Genomic DNA, 17,922 nt, shown 5'->3' with positions numbered 1-17,922 from the left:
GAAATAACCCTTTCTACGGTACATATGGGTCACACACTAGGCATAATCACGCATGCATGTGTTTTTAAGGGCAACTCCTTGCAACGGTAGTTATTAGTAATCCCGCAACTCCTACGATCATAGCACCAGCTACAGGCTACCATTTGACTACCTTTGGGGCAACTTTCTCCAATCTTCTGTGCAAGTCATTACCAAAAGAAGTGTTTTACCCTTTACCTTCATTGTTAGCTATGATTTCCAAGAAGCAAGTTTTCAATGTCAAAATGTTGCTATAATTGTCACAACAACAAATGACTGATTTTTTTTTTTATCACATTGTTGTTGTCATGATCTACTTGTCTTTTCAGTGTTATTACATTCAGCTCAGTTTTTCACCAATATTAACCCTTCTCAGTTGTTTTAGGTATTGATTATGTCTGTAACATGCCTATGTAGCTAAATGCTGTACACATATCTAAGCTATACTGTATTTTTTAATTATATTTCGTATTGAACCTGCACTACCTTCTACCTTATTGTGCTCAACTCTCACTCTGCCTTCTGTACTGAAACTACGAACTTTTGTTTCGCGGCTACAACTAGCTTCAAGTCTACTACAGTTACATTGTTGTATTTTTAAAACTTTTTTCTACCGTAATCTACCTTCTGTCATTCACCATCTCAACTAGTGTATCTTGTGAACTTTGAGCTTTGATTAAATATGCCCTTAATCAACCTATCAAGTGGAGTTCGAATTATCTATTGTCTTGAACAGCACAATATCTCTGATTGCTGAGTTTCTGAGTAAGAAACAACCTTAGAATCTTTACACAGTTACACTCCTCAAATGTTTTTTTTAAAGACAGAATCAATTATATCAAAAGAAGATTTATACAATTAAGATTCTACAATGTATAAGGAGTTAACCTAATTAAGTCAATTAGGAAACGAAAATTAAATCTTTTACCATCTTACAAACATTGTTCCAAACTTAAGTGAGGAGGACCACGTAGTAATTTATGCAAGACAAGTACACAAAATTTGCTAATAATTAACATCAATTTCTTACCATCTTCCTTTGTCGTCTCAGATTTTACAGTACTGTTTGGTCCATCACCAGCAGAAGTAAAGGCCAAGACTTGAAATTCATAGTTTGTGAATTTAGATAGCCTAGAGACATCTGTAGTGTGAACCGCTTTATCGTTAATGAGCTTCATGGTTTGTGACCCTGAAGAGTGTTTCTTTCTGTAAAACAGTTTAAACCCTTTGATAATTCCATTCCAGGTGTTTGCTGGTGGTAACTGCCAGGATGCTGTAATAGTGGTGGAGGATTTTACAGTGACAGTGAAGCCACTTGGGGCAGCCGAAGGAGCTGTAATTGAACAACATAATCACGATTTGTTAGTATAAATACATTTTTCAGATTCAAAAATCAAGTTAAACAGCAAGCAACGTGAAGAAATACATCACTAATGGATAGATGTTAAATTAATTCAGCAGTGGTTAAACAATGTGGTATTTCATTGTTTCAAGCAAAATAATAGTACTTGACTATAATGAACTACATGGAGAATTAAGAATGATAAATAAACAATCATCCTCTCTCACAAGCCTACTATTAATAGTGAAATTCATATTTAACAAATAAAGAAGCCTAAACCGTGTATTACGCTGTGATAAAACAAAATGGGTATTTGAGAACATGAGGGAATGTAGAAAACACGAGCCGCAGTCGAGTGTTTTCTACATTTTTCGGTTACGTAACGTTTCATATTTTCGTGTACCTTCTTTCATCCGTTGTTTGTATGTTTTGGTATAGCTTCTTCTGCCGTTAGTTTTCTAGTTGCCATTGTCATTATGTTTCACATGTAGTCGCCATAGTCACCACACAAATCTTGTAAGTTTCCTTATTTTCCCGTCATTTTTGCTTGCTTTATTTGTATTTCGTTTTGATTTCCTGTGCTGTATAATTAGCTTGTTTATGTGCGTTTGTTTTCAGCGAATTGCTAGTAAAAGTGCGAATCTCTTAGATGTGTGGATTTTGATTTCACTGGGTCCTATCTATATTGTTTCACTCGCTGTACAATTCACTGTTATCAAAGTAATAGTCAATGCTTTAGTCACAACAATTTAATTCCATTCATTGGTAATTACTTCGAAACGTAGAAATATATTCAAAGGCATGACCAAAGTAACATGAAACTAAACGAAACAAACATAAGCAGTTCAACGCCTGATGGCTAACACTTACCCGGTGACTCAAGAGAGTTACAACACAACGAAACTACAGCTAAAATATGCGGTAACCATTGCGGAAGACTGATAGAATATGCAAATACATAAACAGCTATGACTCATGCATATCTAAGCATGCGCGGGCTCAAAATAACGCACGTTCTTTTGTGAACGAAACATATATTATAATGTGTAATATAACACTCTTCCAAACCTGTTACCATGACATAAGACATAAACCATTATGGCAATTGTTAAATCAGTAGAAAACTTACACTTGGTTTCATCTGAAACAGGATAATTGTTATTACGTCTGTGTAATAGTGGTTGAAGGGTTATTTATAAATATATCGAAATAAACATAGAATGTAGTTGGCCACTTGCAACTGTACCATACCCAGCAAGGTCAGGATCACATACAGTGAGGTGTTTTGCTTATCATGTTTTATCAATTTCTTACCCTCTTCCTTCGTGCTCTCATATTGTTTAGAACTCTTTGGTCCATCACCTACAGAAGTGTACGCCAACACTTGAAATTCATATTCTGTGTACACATCAAGCCCAGTGACAACTTTGTTCCGAGTGGATTCACTGTTGATTGGTTCTATGGTTTGTAACCCAGAAGAACCTTTCTTTTTGTAGAACAGTTTAAATCCTCTGATGATTCCATTCCTGTCCTGTGCTGGTGGTAACTCCCAGGATGCTGCAATACTGGTAGAACTTTTTGCAGTCACAGCGAAGCCATCTGGAGCTTTTGAAGGCGCTAAAATTAAATAACAAGTTAATTCTATTCTAAGCACGTTCTTTTACTACACATAAACGTTATTTTTCAAATTTATTTTTAGTCAAACATTACGTAAAGTAAAAAAGTACAAAAAATTGTACATGTATAAGTGCAAACAAAGTATAGCACAACTCAGCACATGGTATACTGTCCCTGAGTCACGACAAGCAGAGAGTGAGTGACCACTCAGAACAGTGAAGTTCGCAAGGTATGTGAACCAATAACTGGAAACTGTAAAGGAAGTTGACAGAGTTAATTAGAATCATGCAACTGTAAGTAGGCATCACATAAATCCTATTAAACAAAAACAGCTCAATTACTTCACCTGTGTCCTTGTTTAATTCACCCACATGTACAACAAATTAATTTCAAAAAGGCTGAGCCCTAAGTGGTCCGCTGATAGAGCAAAATAATTATAGTCCTGTAGTTCTGCATGGGCCAGGTTTTTCAAAGCCACAATCAGTGAGAATTTTGATTTCAGTCTGTATACATTTCGGTGAGGTTTTCTGTTTATTTTGTTTGTCCTTCAGTTTTGAGCTTGAGCAATATCAAACTAGCTCAAAAATAAGAAGTGAAAAACATTTTTTATACTAGAAAAATTAATACTCAATTGGTTAACTCTTAATCCTGGGTTAGCATTAACTAAGTTTTCGAACAACCCAGACCAGGTCTATAATGTTGACATATTGACAAGTTTTTAGGCTTTATTAATTTTACTTAGCTGGCAATTAAAGCCTTGCATAACAATAAACAGAAGTATAAGGTATCGTTATTTCTGATTTCTCACCAGCTTCTTTTGTTGTTGCAGATTCTGGATTACTCTTTGGTCCATCACCTTTGGAAGTGTAGGCTAACACCTGAAATTCGTATTCTGTGTACTCATCAAGCCCAGTGAAAACTTTTGTCAGAGTTGATCCGCTGTTAACAGGTACCAAGTTTTGCGACCCTGAAGAACCTTTCTTTTTGTAGAACAGTTTAAACCCTTTGATAATTCCATTCCAGGTGTTTGCTGGTGGTAACTGCCAGGATGCTGTAATACTGGTGGAGGATTTTACAGTGACAGAGAAGCCACTTGGGGCAGCTGAAGGAGCTGTAATTGAACAACATTACAACATTATTCTGGTGGTAACTGCCATAATAATACGGTAATACTGGTGGAGGTTTTCGCAGTGACAGAGAAGCTACTACAAGCTTTTGAAGGAGATGTAATTAAAAAAGGTTAACATGCACATTTGATACAAAAAATATCTCATAAAACAGGCACGTAGTTGGCAAAGCTGGCAACTGATATCACAATGAAGGCAGAGGAAACAGAATAAACTATTAAGGGCTATAAGTAAAAATACACACGGTACAACAAAGTGCTGAGGTTGAGTTATGGCAAAATGAGATGGTGGGAGAGCTGAGGGGACCATAAATGGCACCCACAGCTTGAATTTCTACTACTCATCCCAGCCAGGAGTTAAAACATGAGCCATTATGGCAGTAGTTTACAATTTTTCATCTACGCAGGATAACTGTTAATACGTCTTTACAACAGTAGTGGGACTGTGCTTGAAGGGTTGTAAATGGCGAAATAAACATAGAATGTAGTCGGCTACTTACTACTGTATCATACCCAGAAAGGTCAGGACCACATAGAGTGTAAATAAAACTGTTGGAGTGATCTTTGCCCATGATTAAAGTTCTAAAAAAGGAGTTTCAAACAGATCTAAAATGGACACATTCTGAGCTGCAGAACATTACAGAATTGCGCCCATTGAAAAACGTCGCACGGGAAAATGCAAATAAGCTAGAAAAGAGAAAGAGAACATGCGTAACTTCACACAGGCCTGTCAACTCCACTGTCAATCATATAATCCCCTGTTTACGCCGTGTTCACAAGTATTGTTTCTTACTCAGACAACCGAAACGTATCGCTATTCATCGAACAAGAATAGCCGTAATTAGTCCGGCTATCTGGATTAGGCTTTATTATTTAAAAAATCGGTCAGATGTAAAATTAAATTACCCTTTAAATGTCGGGTTTTTATCAGAACTAAACTAACAGAAAAATGTATGGAAAGCCAAAAGCAAAACTACAAACCATCGGCAGTCCGAATGTTTATTTACATTAGGTTCACACAGCTGGTTTAAAAATCTATGACACAATCCGATGGTGTGATCAAATTTAGCGATCTCTCTTCGAGGAAAGCAATTTCGTTTATGTTCGTAGTTATACATTTATAGTAGAAAAAAAAACTAAAATCAAAAATAAACACTCGCTTTGAAAATGGAGCTCCAACGTGGACAGATTTCGAAGTCACCGAGCGCATCGGGTGATCGGCGATCGGTGATCGCAAAGCGTTAAAAAATGCTTCCAAAACAAAACCAACTCTACACGCGAATAAGTGGCTACTTAAAACATTAAAAGTAAGGACTACATGAGAATTTCCGTTCATAAATACGGATAGATTACAGAATTCCACAGGGCGGACGTCAATTTTTTTTTTAATCGTAAAGGATTGCTCACGATCGCGTGTTTAGTATACGGATAAACACTTCACGCTCTGTTGATATGCAAACGCAGCCTTTGCTCTTTACTGATGAAAAGAGCACTTCACCACTTTCAAACAATACTAATTGCTCCAGTGGTATCTCCATTGTCTGTAAACGGACTCAAAGCGAAATTTTACAACTGCCGCTTGGGAATTCGGCAATTCAGATCTTAAGAGACCGAAGCTGGCGGTGAACTTTTGCAACCTCATTCCCAGGTCATTACGCCCGCAAAGCATCATGGGTACCTCACTTTTCCCGGGCGACGCTTTTCAATGGGCGCGATTCTGTAATGACATGCCCAAATAATTAAGACCACGTTTGAATGTACAAACAGATTCAATCCGCACAGGTCATAATTATCTTTTTTGAACTAACTCTCATTTATTCATTCCGAAACGTCGGGACATTATATCGTTAGTTTTTACTTGCTTTCCTTACATCACCTAACATTTTTCTTTCAATATGAAATAAAGACTATTTCCTCTGTTTCTATTATAAAATTTGACGTCTTCTGCTCATAGTTACAGAAGTACAGTGATACTACATATATGCAAATAATATTTGTTTTTAATTAAAAGCCTGACTTCCCTTTGCTTAATAAATGACACCTGACTTTATAACTTTTTGCCACGTGATATTGAGGCACACACAAGAAAATAAGTGTCATGCGGTTGCAGTTTGCACAGATCAAAACCGGATTAACATTGTCCATCAAAATCACACCTAGCATGTGATCATTCAATAATAAATAGGTTTCCTGAGTTTTATCACAGCAATATTCATACTGATCATATTATTACACTGCATCAAAAATTGAGCACACAAGAGTCATGGCACATTCATTTTGTAACAGCAAATTTTTGTCATTTCTTTTATCCCTCACTTGTGTGACACGTTTGAATGGTACATGTATATCCCAAATTTTACGATAACTGCAGAAATTCTCATCCGCTCATTGGCTAATTTTTATGGTCAGTAAGTGAACAGACAAATGAATTTATAATTTATGCAATGCCTCAGTGAGCGAGGGTGGACAATTTGACAATTTATTATCGTAAAAAACAAATTGACGTCAGTGTTCAATGCGTCTGTCCTCTTATTGACAATGAATTTCGTCATAACATTGTCAAAGTAGTCTGCGAATTCACTCGGCTATCGCCTCATGGATCCACAGTTACTCTGATAATGTTATGACGAAATTCACGATCAATAACAAGACAGACGCATGAAAAACTGATGTCAATTTGTTAAACTTACTTTTGAAATCAGAAAATTCTTACTAAAATGAAATGAATGTCCTACTCCAGTTGCAAGGTAAGATAATTATAATATTTTACAGGAAGTCCAACACAAAATTCCACTTTTGTCTCTAAGCAGAGTCCATAGAGGGAAATGGTTAAGAAGCTCAGTAAACATCAAAGAAGCATACAAACAGGCTAAGATTTATGTTGGATGGTCCTTGACCCTGCACATCGTTTGTTTTATGCTCATTGACTATGCATAAATTACATAATTGCTATGCTTCTAATGGTTAGTTGTACGAGCACACATAACTACCGTTTATAATTTGGCAGGTTTTGCGCAGGGCCAACCCCCAAAATAGCCAAGAAAAACGTACATCAAAGAACTCTGCCAGTCTCCATAACTATTCCGCTATTAACTAAGCTTTAAGGAAAATGGCCACAAACAAATGTAACTGAAAATTTCCAGATGCTTTGTTTGGTCACATATGACTATGTACATTGATTTGAATCGACAAGGTTGATTCCTACAATTGTACATAATTATTAGCAAAAGTTAAGCAAAAAAATGTAAATCTCTCACAACCTCGTTCCCAGGGTCTCCCATCTTCCCGATGAGAGACAAGGCTCGTCACCGCCAGTTACGGCTGGCACATGTAGTCACCGAAGTCGCCACACAAATCTTGTAAGTTTCGTTAGTTTTCCGTCATTTTTGGTTGCTTTATTTGTATTTCGTTTTGATTTCCTGTGCTGTATAATTAGCTTGTTTATGTGTGTTTGTTTTCAGTGAATTGCTAGTAAAAGTGCGAATCTCTTAGATGTGTGGATTTTGATTTCACTGGGTCCTATTTATATTGTTTCACTCGCTGTACAATTCACTGTTATCAAAGTATTAGTCAACGCTTTAGTCGCAACAATTTAATTCCATTTGATGGTAATTACTTCGAAACGTAGAAATATACACAAAGGCATGACCAAAGTAACATGAAACTAAACAAAACAAACATAAGCAGTTTGACGCCTGATGGCTAACACTTACCCGGTGGCTCAAAAGAGTTACAACAAAACGAAACTACAGCTAAAATATGCGGTAACCATTACAACGACGCTGATTGCAAAAGACTGATAGAATATGCAAATACGTAAACAGCAATGACTCTTGCATATCTAAGCATGCGTAAGCTCAAAATAACGCACGTTCTTTCATGAACGAAACATATATTATAATGTGTAATATAACACTCTTCCAAACCTGTTACCATGACATAAGACATAAACCATTACGGCAGTTGTTAAATCAGTAGAAAACTTACACTTGGTTTCATCTAAAACAGGATAATTGTTATTACGTCTGTGTAATAGTGGTTGAAGGGTTATTTATAAATATATCGAAATAAACATAGAATGTAGTTGGCCACTTGCAACTGTACCATACCCAGCAAGGTCAGGATCACATACAGTGAGGTGTTTTGCTTATCATCTTTTATCAATTTCTTACCCTCTTCCTTCGTTCTCGCATATTGTTTAGAACTCTTTGGTCCATCACCTACAGAAGTGTAGGCCAACACTTGAAATTCATATTCTGTGTACACATCAAGCCCAGTGACAACTTTGTTCCGAGTGGATTCACTGTTGATTGGTTCTATGGTTTGTAACCCAGAAGAACCTTTCTTTTTGTAGAACAGTTTAAATCCTCTGATGATTCCATTCCTGTCCTGTGCTGGTGGTAACTCCCAGGATGCTGCAATACTGGTAGAAGTTTCTGCAGTCACAGTGAAGCCATCTGGAGCTTTTGAAGGCGCTACAATTGAACAACAAGTTAGTTCTATTCTAAGCATGTTCTTTTACTACACATAAACGTTATTTTTCAAATTTATTTTTAGTCAAACATTACGTTAAGTAAAAAAGTACAAAAAATTGTACATGTATAAGTGCAAACAAAGTATAGCACAACTCAGCACATGGTACACTGTCCCTGAGTCACGACAAACAGAGTGAGTGACCATTCAGAACAGTGAAGTTCGCAAGGTATGTGAACCAATAACTGGAAACTGTAAAGGACGTTGACAGAGTTAATTAGAATCATGCAACGGTAAGTAGGCATCACATAAATCCTATTAAACAAAAACACCTCAATTACTTTACCTGTGTCCTTGTTTAATTCACCCACATGTACAACAAATTAATTTCAAAAAGGCTGAGCCCTAAGTGGTCCGCTGATACTGCAAAATAATTATAGTCCTGTAGTTCTGCATGGGCCAGGTTTTTCAAAGCCACGATTAGCGAGAATTTTGATTTCAGTCTGTATACATTTCGGTGAGGTTTTCTGTTTATTTTGTTTGTCCTTCAGTTTTGAGCTTGAGCAATCTCAAACTGTCGGAGACTTCGTGTTTCCTGCGTGTTTCTATGTGGTTTTTATTATAAGTCTAGACATCATGTCAAGAGACAATGGACATTTAGTGACAGACTTTGATCAACCCGTTTTTCTGATTATCACCTAGCAACGACCAATCACATTGTCTAATGAAACAGTATAAAGAGAAACATTTATTTCGTGCATTCAGAGTAGCTATTTCACGTCCGTTGCAACAGTGAAAGCTAAGAGAAGAGATTAAAACGTGTGTTAAAACCCAAACGACTTTATTGATTGGGGCCTAGTTAGATTACCGAGTGACTAACCCTAGTGAACGGGGCTAAGTTCGCGAAAAAACTACTCAAAAAATAAGAACTGAAAAACATTTTTTATACTAGAAAAATTAATAGTTAATTGGTTAACTCTTAATCCTGGGTTAGCATTAACTAAGCTTTCGAACAACCCAGACCAGGTCTACAATGTTGACATATTTACAAGTTTTTGATGATGTAAAATTAAATTACCCTTTAAATGTCGGGTTTTTATCAGAACTAAACTAACAGAATAATGTATGGAAAGCCAAAAGCAAAACTACAAACCATCGGCAGTCCGAATGTTTATTTACGTTAGGTTCACACAGCTGGTTTAAAAATCTGACACAATCCGATGGTGTGATCAAATTTAGCGATCTCTCTTCGAGGAAAGCAATTTCGTTTATGTTCGTAGTTATACATTTATAGTAGAAAAAAAAAACTAAAATCAAAAATAAACACTTGCTTTGAAAATGGAGCTCCAACGTGGACAGATTTTGAAGTCACCGAGCGCATCGGGTGATCGGCGATCGGTGATCGCAAAGCGTTAAAAAATGCTTCCAAAACAAAACCAACTCTACACGCGAATAAGTGGCTACTATAAACATTAAAAGCAAGGACGACATGAGAATTTCCGTTCATAAATACGGATAGATTACAGAATTCCACAGGGCGGACGTCGATTTTTTTTTTATCGTAAAGGATTGCTCGCGATCGCGTGTTTAGTATACGGATAAACACTTCACGCTCTGTTGATATGCAAACGCAGCGTTTGCGCTTTACCGATGAAAAGAGCACTTCACCACTTTCAAACAATACTAATTGCTCCAGTTGTATCTCCATTGTCTGTAAACGGACTCAAAGCGAAATTTTACAACTGCCGCTTGGGAATTCGGCAATTCAGATCTTAAGAGACCGAAGCTGGCGGTGAACTTTTGCAACCTCATTCCCAGGTCATTACGCCCGCAAAGCATCGTGGGTACCTCACTTTTCCCGGGCGACGCTTTTCAATGGGTGCAATTCTGTAATGACATGCCCAAATAATTAAGACCACGTATGAATGTACAAACAGATTCAATCCGCACAGGTCATAATTATCTTTTTTGAACTAACTCTCATTTATTCATTCCGAAACGTCGGGACATTATATCGTTAGTTTTTACTTGCTTTCCTTACATCACCTAACATTTTCCTTTCAATATGAAATAAAGACTATTTCCTCTGTTTCTATTATAAAATTTGACGTCTTCTGCTCATAGTTACAGAAGTACAGTAATACTACATATATGCCAAATAATATTTGCTTTTAATTAAAAGCCTAACTTCCCTTTGCTTAAAAAATGACACCTGACTTTCCAACTTTTTGCTACGTGATATCATAGGTTTCCTGAGTTTTATCACAGCAATATTCGTACTGATCATATTATTACACTGCATCAAAAATTGAGCACACAAGAGTCATGGCACATTCATTTTGTAACAGCAAATTTTTGTTATTTCTTTTATCCCTCACTTGTGTGACACGTTTGGATGGTACATGTATATCCCAAATTTTACAATAACTGCAGAAATTCTCGCCCGCTCATTGGCTAATTTTTATGGTCAGTAAGTGAACAGACAAATGAATTTATAATTTATGCAATGCCTCAGTGAGCGAGGGTGGACAATTTGACAATTTATTATCGTAAAAAACAAATTGACGTCAGTGTTTAATGCGTCTGTCCTCTTATTGACAATGAATTTCGTCATAACATTGTCAAAGTAGTCTGCGAATTCACTCGGCTATCGCCTCATGGATCCACAGTTACTCTGACAATGTTATGATGAAATTCATGATCAATAACAAGACAGACGCATGAAAAACTGATGTCAATTTGTTAAACTTACTTTTGAAATCAGAAAATTCTTACTAAAATGAAATGAATGTCCTACTCCAGTTGCAAGGTAAGATAATTATAATATTTTACAGGAAGTCCAACACAAAATTCCACTTTTGTCTCTAAGCAGAGTCCATAGAGGGAAATGGTTAAGAAGCTCAGTAAACATCAAAGAAGCATACAAACAGGCTAAGATTTATGTTGGATGGTCCTTGACCCTGCACATCGTTTGTTTTATGCTCATTGACTATGCATAAATTACATAATTGCTATGCTTCTAATGGTTAGTTGTACGAGCACACATAACTACCGTTTATAATTTGGCAGGTTTTGCGCAGGGCCAACCCCCAAAATAGCCAAGAAAAACGTACATCAAAGAACTCTGCCAGTCTCCATAACTATTCCGCTATTAACTAAGCTTTAAGGAAAATGGCCACAAACAAATGTAACTGAAAATTTCCAGATGCTTTGTTTGGTCACATATGACTATGTACATTGATTTGAATCGACAAGGTTGATTCCTCCAATTGTACATAATTATTAGCAAAAGTTAAGCAAAAAAATGTAAATCTCTCACAACCTCGTTCCCAGGGTCTCCCATCTTCTCGATGAGAGACAAAGCTCGTCACCGCCAGTTACGGCTGCCACAGGACTCAGTGGGTTAAAAAAGTATTTCAAAACGGTATTTAAGAAAGGCTGACTGTTACGATCGAGAAATGCCGGTTAATGACCCATTTGGCAAATCGCTCATATTTTGCCCAAAGATACCCTTAGGTGACCTAATTCTAAAAATCATATTTAAAGGTTCCAGCGAATTTTTATTTTTCAGAAATTCGCAAAAATTTGAAAGCGCGGTCAAAGTGCGGTTTTTCGTGTAATAAAATGACAGAAATAAGGTGCGAGGACGAAGCGCTGCTTAAGTCTTAAAATAATTTCAATTGACTTCAAACTTCACACAAATGTGGAACAACCACTCTAATTTATTCCTCGTTTTAAACTAATCTCGGAGATGTTGATATAGTGGTTTTCCGAATCATTTTAAAAACACCTATGAAGCGTGTGAAAAATAACGGCAAAATATAGGTCATGTTTAACAGCATCAAAATGTATCTGGTACCTCACTTTCCAGCCTTAAAATATCATTATTAAACATATACCATGCCAAGTTTCATGCTCGAACTCGCAGTATTTCCATTTGAGAAAAACGAAAATCTATGTCAATGTGTTGGGCGCAAATAACACAATAATTATACACGAACTAGAGACAAATTAATTTCAACGGCGAAAGTAAAAGGCTGTCATTAATTAAAATCCCGTCAATTCACTGCTATCAGTGGAAACATAATGTCCACTACATAAAAACTGTTTTTAGACGTTTTCGGAACATTGCGCGTTAACTTGTTTGATTTCCTGTCCGCCGTCATGTCTAGTTTGTCATCGCGTGTACTTCCTCAATGTAAACAACACTGTGAATTGTCGTCATAACAAACGCAAGAGATTTCCTGGAACCTTAATGTTTTCGATTCAGCAAAATACTTTAAGTTCGTTAAGACACAATAATGGGTCAACTCGGAATGCTGTTTAGCACTAAGGACGTTAAAGGACTGTAAATTAATCGAATTGAAATATCTTGAGGCAAATCAAAATCGCGCCCTTATTCTAATTTGGTAAACAGCCGATCTCCGTTCAAGTTCAAGAAGTCGAGAGGTTAATCCGGCAATGTATCACCGGTGCAACAACAAACTCAAACCGAGGTCATCAAAAGTGTAAGTTTAAAAGTGTAGTGGCAAGTTTCAAATAAATTTCGCCTATATAAATTGGAAACAAGAAGTGAAACGGTCTGACCAGAATAAACAAAATATTAATACGACTAATTTAATCCGAAAATGTGACAGAAAACATACATACATACATACATACACGCATACATACATACATCCTTTATTATCTTTCCCCATGGGGGCTTTTCGAAGACAATATGGTACAATACTACAATTAAATACTAATATACTAAAATTAATAATATTACATTCTAATTTAGATAATCACGAATTTAAAAAGTCTACAATTAATTTACGATTAATTTACAATTAAACATACCTAAAAGCCGTCGATTCCCCTCAATACCACTCCACATTGCCTTAAAGAGCCCAAGCTTTCTGCTGTAAGAATCGGGGGCCTCATGAATCTGTTTTTACTATATCGGCAACCATGCTGTGGGGCTGATATTCGAGACTTAGTAAAAGTTGTCACACAACCGTACGAGCAGCCCAGTCACGCTTTCACTGCTCTTGCACAAATGTTCAACATTTCGCGATTTACATAAACTGATTACAAGTTTTAAGTAGTGACAGTAGATTGAAATGCACTTTTTAAAGCGGTCCTATCCAGGAGCAATTACTTCCTGTTCTTGAATGGCTCTTAGCTGTAACTACAGTCTGGCGGAGAGGGGGAGGGGGTACTCTGGGAAAGGTCGGATATCAGTATGCCGTGGAAGATTAAGTGGTCTCCAGCTCTTAACGCCAACACTGAAACACCAGATGATTCTCGAAGTATCACAGGGATCACTAAGCTAAATAATTTTGAGTTTAGCTCCGCTGAGTCAATTACCTGTTGGCGCGCATATTGCATTGACCGTGGACAGGTGGGAAAACAGTTCAACCGGAAAAGCCTGTTGCACATTGTAATTTAGCGTTGTGCAACATGCAATCGGTCTGGTTGTAATGCTAATCGTATTTGATAAAATCTCAAGTTTTCTTTCGACTTATACTGGGGTGACATACTACTAGATGGGCGTGGCAGGGAGCCGCGAGTCAAGTCAGTCAACTCCCAAAGCTTGACAGAAGAGTGATAGTGAACCACTGGTGGAAGGACTGCAGATTGTCCCTACGTTTTACCCTGATAGGCCTCTGTGTTATTCTAATGAACTGATGCTGTTATAATGATACTGTTTAGCTTCATGATCATGCTAATGGTCAAGGGTTTCTTTTGCTATTTAGTCAGACATCGCTCTTTCTTTATTTCTGCTGGAAGCATCGTTCTCTGAAGGAGACTTAAGGTCATTTTCTGAAAACGTACGAACACTGCGACTTTAACATCAGTGCCATTGTCAACGGGTGTGACCGAGGAAGCGTCTGTTGATGTTTCCATGGATAGAGGATAGAAACTATGTACGGCAGGGATGTATTAATGTCTTCAAGGCGGCTGCATTTGTGTCTTTCATATGCTGTCTACTTTAGAGAGGCACTTGTCTCTGGAGAAATGTACTCAGTCCGTGGAGAGACATTCCCTTATGACCTTAGCCAAAATGTGCTACAAACCCTGCTTGGAGCAAGCATTGGCGCTTAACTCAAAGCCACGATAGGTCACCAAGAAGTCCTTGTTGCTTTAAAAGAGGGTTAGGCTTTCAGGGCAGTCACTGACGAGCAGAAATCGTATCTTATAGCAAAATTCCGCATTGGCCTAAAGAACCTGAAACTGCCTATGCTACGGTGCAGTTGCGAAGACATGGAACTAGATATACCTCTCTCACTCGAGCGCGGAAAAGCTCCATCCTCGGCGCTTCTGAAGTATTTTCCTAACAACTGCACTTGCCGGAAGTATTCTTAGGAACTGTTGGTGTTTTGTTTCTTCGATATTTAGCAACATCTCTTGCGGCAGGGGGGGGGGGGGGGGGGGGGAGGATCGTTAAATTTTTGTAGAGAGGGAGAGGGAGTAGAGGAGGAAGACCCTTTAGAGGAAAAACTAACGGCCGAGTCGTCTCAACCTCTCTGGGAACGAGGTTGGAATCGTCACCCTTCCAAATTCACTGAAGCGATTAATTTACCTTTATCAACTTAAAAACAGATGATCTAATGTACTTTGTTTCCGACACTGCGTGCAGACGCAGCGCAACAGTGCCTTAACAAACTAATCATTCTAGAACATCGGAAAACAAATATAGATATTGCGAACAGCCTACTTTTCTTAAAATAGTTTTTCACAAAGAACTACTTATTTATGATTCTTTTATACTGAAAAAGAAACCCTTGACCATTAGCGTGTTCATAAAGCTACATAGTATCATTGTAACAGCTTCAGTTCATTAGAATAACACAGAGGCCTATCAGAGAAAAGCGTAGGGACAATCTGCAGTCCTTCCACCAGTGGTTCACTATCACTCCTCTGTTAAGCTTTGGAAGTTGACTGACTTGACTCGTGGCTCCCTGCCACGCCCATCTAGTAGTATGTCACCCCAGCATGTGTCGAAAGAAAACTTCAGATTTTATCAAATACGATTAGCATTACAACCAGACCGATTGCATGTTGCACAACGCTAAATTACAATGTGCAACAGGCTTTTTCAGTTGAACTGTTTTCCCACCTGTCCACGGTCAATGCAATATGCGCGCCAACAGGTAATTGACTCAGCGGAGCTAAACTCAAAATTATTTAGCTTAGTGATCCCTGTGATACTTCGAGAATCACCTGGTGTTTCAGTGTTGGCATTAAGAGCTGGAGACCACTTCATCTTCCACGGCATACTGATATCTGAAATTTCCCGGAGTATCCCCTCCCCTCTCCTCGCCGGACTGTAGTTACAGCTAAGAACCATTCAAGAACAAGAAGTAATTGCTCCTGGATAGGACAGCTTTAAAAAGCGCATTTCAATCTACTGTCACTACTTTAAACTTGTAATCAGTTTATGTAAATCGTGAAATGTTGAACATTTGCGCAAGAGCAGTGAAAGCGTGACTGGGCTGCTCATACGGTTGTGTGACAGCTTTTACTAAGTCTCGAATATCAGCCCCGCAGCATGGTTGCCGATATAGTAAAAACAGATTCATGAGGCCCCCGATTCTTACAGCAGAAAGCTTGGGCTCTTTAAGGCAATGTGGAGTGGTATTGAGGGGAATCGACCGCTTTTAGGCACGTTTAATTGTAAATTAATCGTAAATTAATTGTAGACTTTTTAAATTCGTGATTATCTAAATTAGAATGTAATATTATTAATTTTAGTATATTAGTATTTAATTGTAGTATTGTACCATATTGTCTTCGAAAAGCCCCCATGGGGAAAGATAATAAAGGATGTATGTACGCATGCATGCATGCATGCATGTATGTATGTATGTATGTATGTATGTATGTATGTATGTATGTATGTATGTATGTATGTATGTATGTATGTATGTATGTATGTATGTATGTATGTATGTATGTATGTATGTATGTATGTATGTATGTATGTATGTATGTATGTATGTATGTATGTATGTATGTATGTATGTATGTACGTATGTTTTCTGTCACATTTTCGGATTAAATTAGTCGTATTAATATTTTGTTTATTTGTTTCGGGTCAGACCGTTTCACTTCTTGTTTCCAATTTATATAGACAAAATTTATTTGAAACTTGCCACTACACTTTTAAACTTACACTTTTGATGACCTCGGTTTGATTTTGTTGAATCGAAAACATTAATGTTCCAGGAAATCTCTTGCGTTTGTTATGACAACCATTCACAGTGTTGTTTACATTAAGGAAGTACACGCGATGACAAACTAGACATGACGGCGGACAGGAAATCAAACAAAGTTAACGCGCAATGTTCCGAAAACGTCTAAAAACAGTTTTTATGTAGTGGACATTATGTTTCCACTGATAGCAGTTAATTGATGGGATTTTAATTAATGACAGCCTTTTACTTTCGCCGTTGAAATTCATTTGTCTCTTGTTCGTGTATAATTATTGTGTTATTTGCGCCCAACACATTGACATAGATTTTCGTTTTTCTCAAATGGAAATACTGCGAGTTCGAGCATGAAACTTGGCATGGTATATGTTTAATAATGATATTTTAAGGCTGTAAAGTAAAATAATCGGAAAGTGAGGTACCAGATGCATTTTGATGCTGTTAAACATGACCTATATTTTGCCGTTATTTTTCACACGCTTCATAGGTGTTTTTAAAATGATTCGGAAAACCACTATATCAACATCTCTGAGATTAGTTTAAAACGAGGAATAAATTAGAGTGGTTGTTCCACATTTGTGTGAAGTTTGAAGTCAATTGAAATTATTTTAAGACTTAAGCAGCGCTTCGTCCTCGCACCTTATTTCTGTCATTTTATTACACGAAAAACCGCACTTTGACCGCGCTTTCAAATTTTTGCGAATTTCTGAAAAATAAAAATTCGCTGCAACCATTTAATATGATTTTTAGAATTAGGTCACCTAAGGGTATCTTTGGGCAAAATATGAGCGATTTGCCAAATGGGTCGTTGACAGGCGTTTCTCGATCCTTACAGTCAGCCATTCTTAAGAGATCCTTAGACCCAAGTTTATAGCCACAAATGTCTCACTGTAGTTTGAGTTTGGATGATTTCCGTTCGCTGTTCTGACATATCAGTTTATTTAGATTGAAGTAAATTGGAGCAATTAGATATCATGCAGTATATACATGCAAAATTACGCCAAAATTAAAGTGTGTTCTAGCATGTGTAGCTTTTCTATAGGAATAAAGTATCATAAAACACACATTTAACTTAAGCTGCTACAGCACTGGATTCTCACTGAGGATCAGTCCAGTTCTACAAACAACAACAAGAGCGAATATTTTGT

The 17,922-nt window shown here is 37.3% G+C and overlaps 1 protein-coding gene across 4 annotated transcripts in view; it reads right to left on the bottom strand.

Annotated features, from left to right (window-relative positions):
- Positions 1-17,922, bottom strand: part of LOC110048019 (receptor-type tyrosine-protein phosphatase delta-like) — a 65,263-nt gene that overhangs the window by 26,818 nt on the left and 20,523 nt on the right. For 2 of the 4 annotated variants that reach the window (XM_089287410.1, XM_089287411.1), the window contains 4 exons: positions 8,276-8,578; positions 3,786-4,088; positions 2,675-2,977; positions 1,049-1,351 (listed from right to left, as the gene is read on the bottom strand). The exons of 1 other annotated variant lie outside the window; for it this stretch is intronic. In XM_089287410.1, coding sequence (XP_089143536.1) covers positions 1,049-1,351; positions 2,675-2,977; positions 3,786-4,088; positions 8,276-8,578 — 1,212 coding nt within the window. The remainder of the gene's footprint in view (positions 1-1,048; positions 1,352-2,674; positions 2,978-3,785; positions 4,089-8,275; positions 8,579-17,922) is intronic. One more of the 4 variants, XM_089287409.1, reaches the window with a different exon arrangement.

The sequence above is a fragment of the Orbicella faveolata genome, unplaced genomic scaffold (assembly GCF_042242905.1).
Source record: "Orbicella faveolata isolate gen_17 unplaced genomic scaffold, um_ofav_v1 contig_14, whole genome shotgun sequence".
Classification (NCBI taxonomy): Eukaryota; Metazoa; Cnidaria; class Anthozoa; order Scleractinia; family Merulinidae; genus Orbicella; species Orbicella faveolata.
The sequence above is the reverse complement of the archived record's forward strand: the minus strand, read 5'-3'. Positions and strand labels throughout refer to the sequence as shown.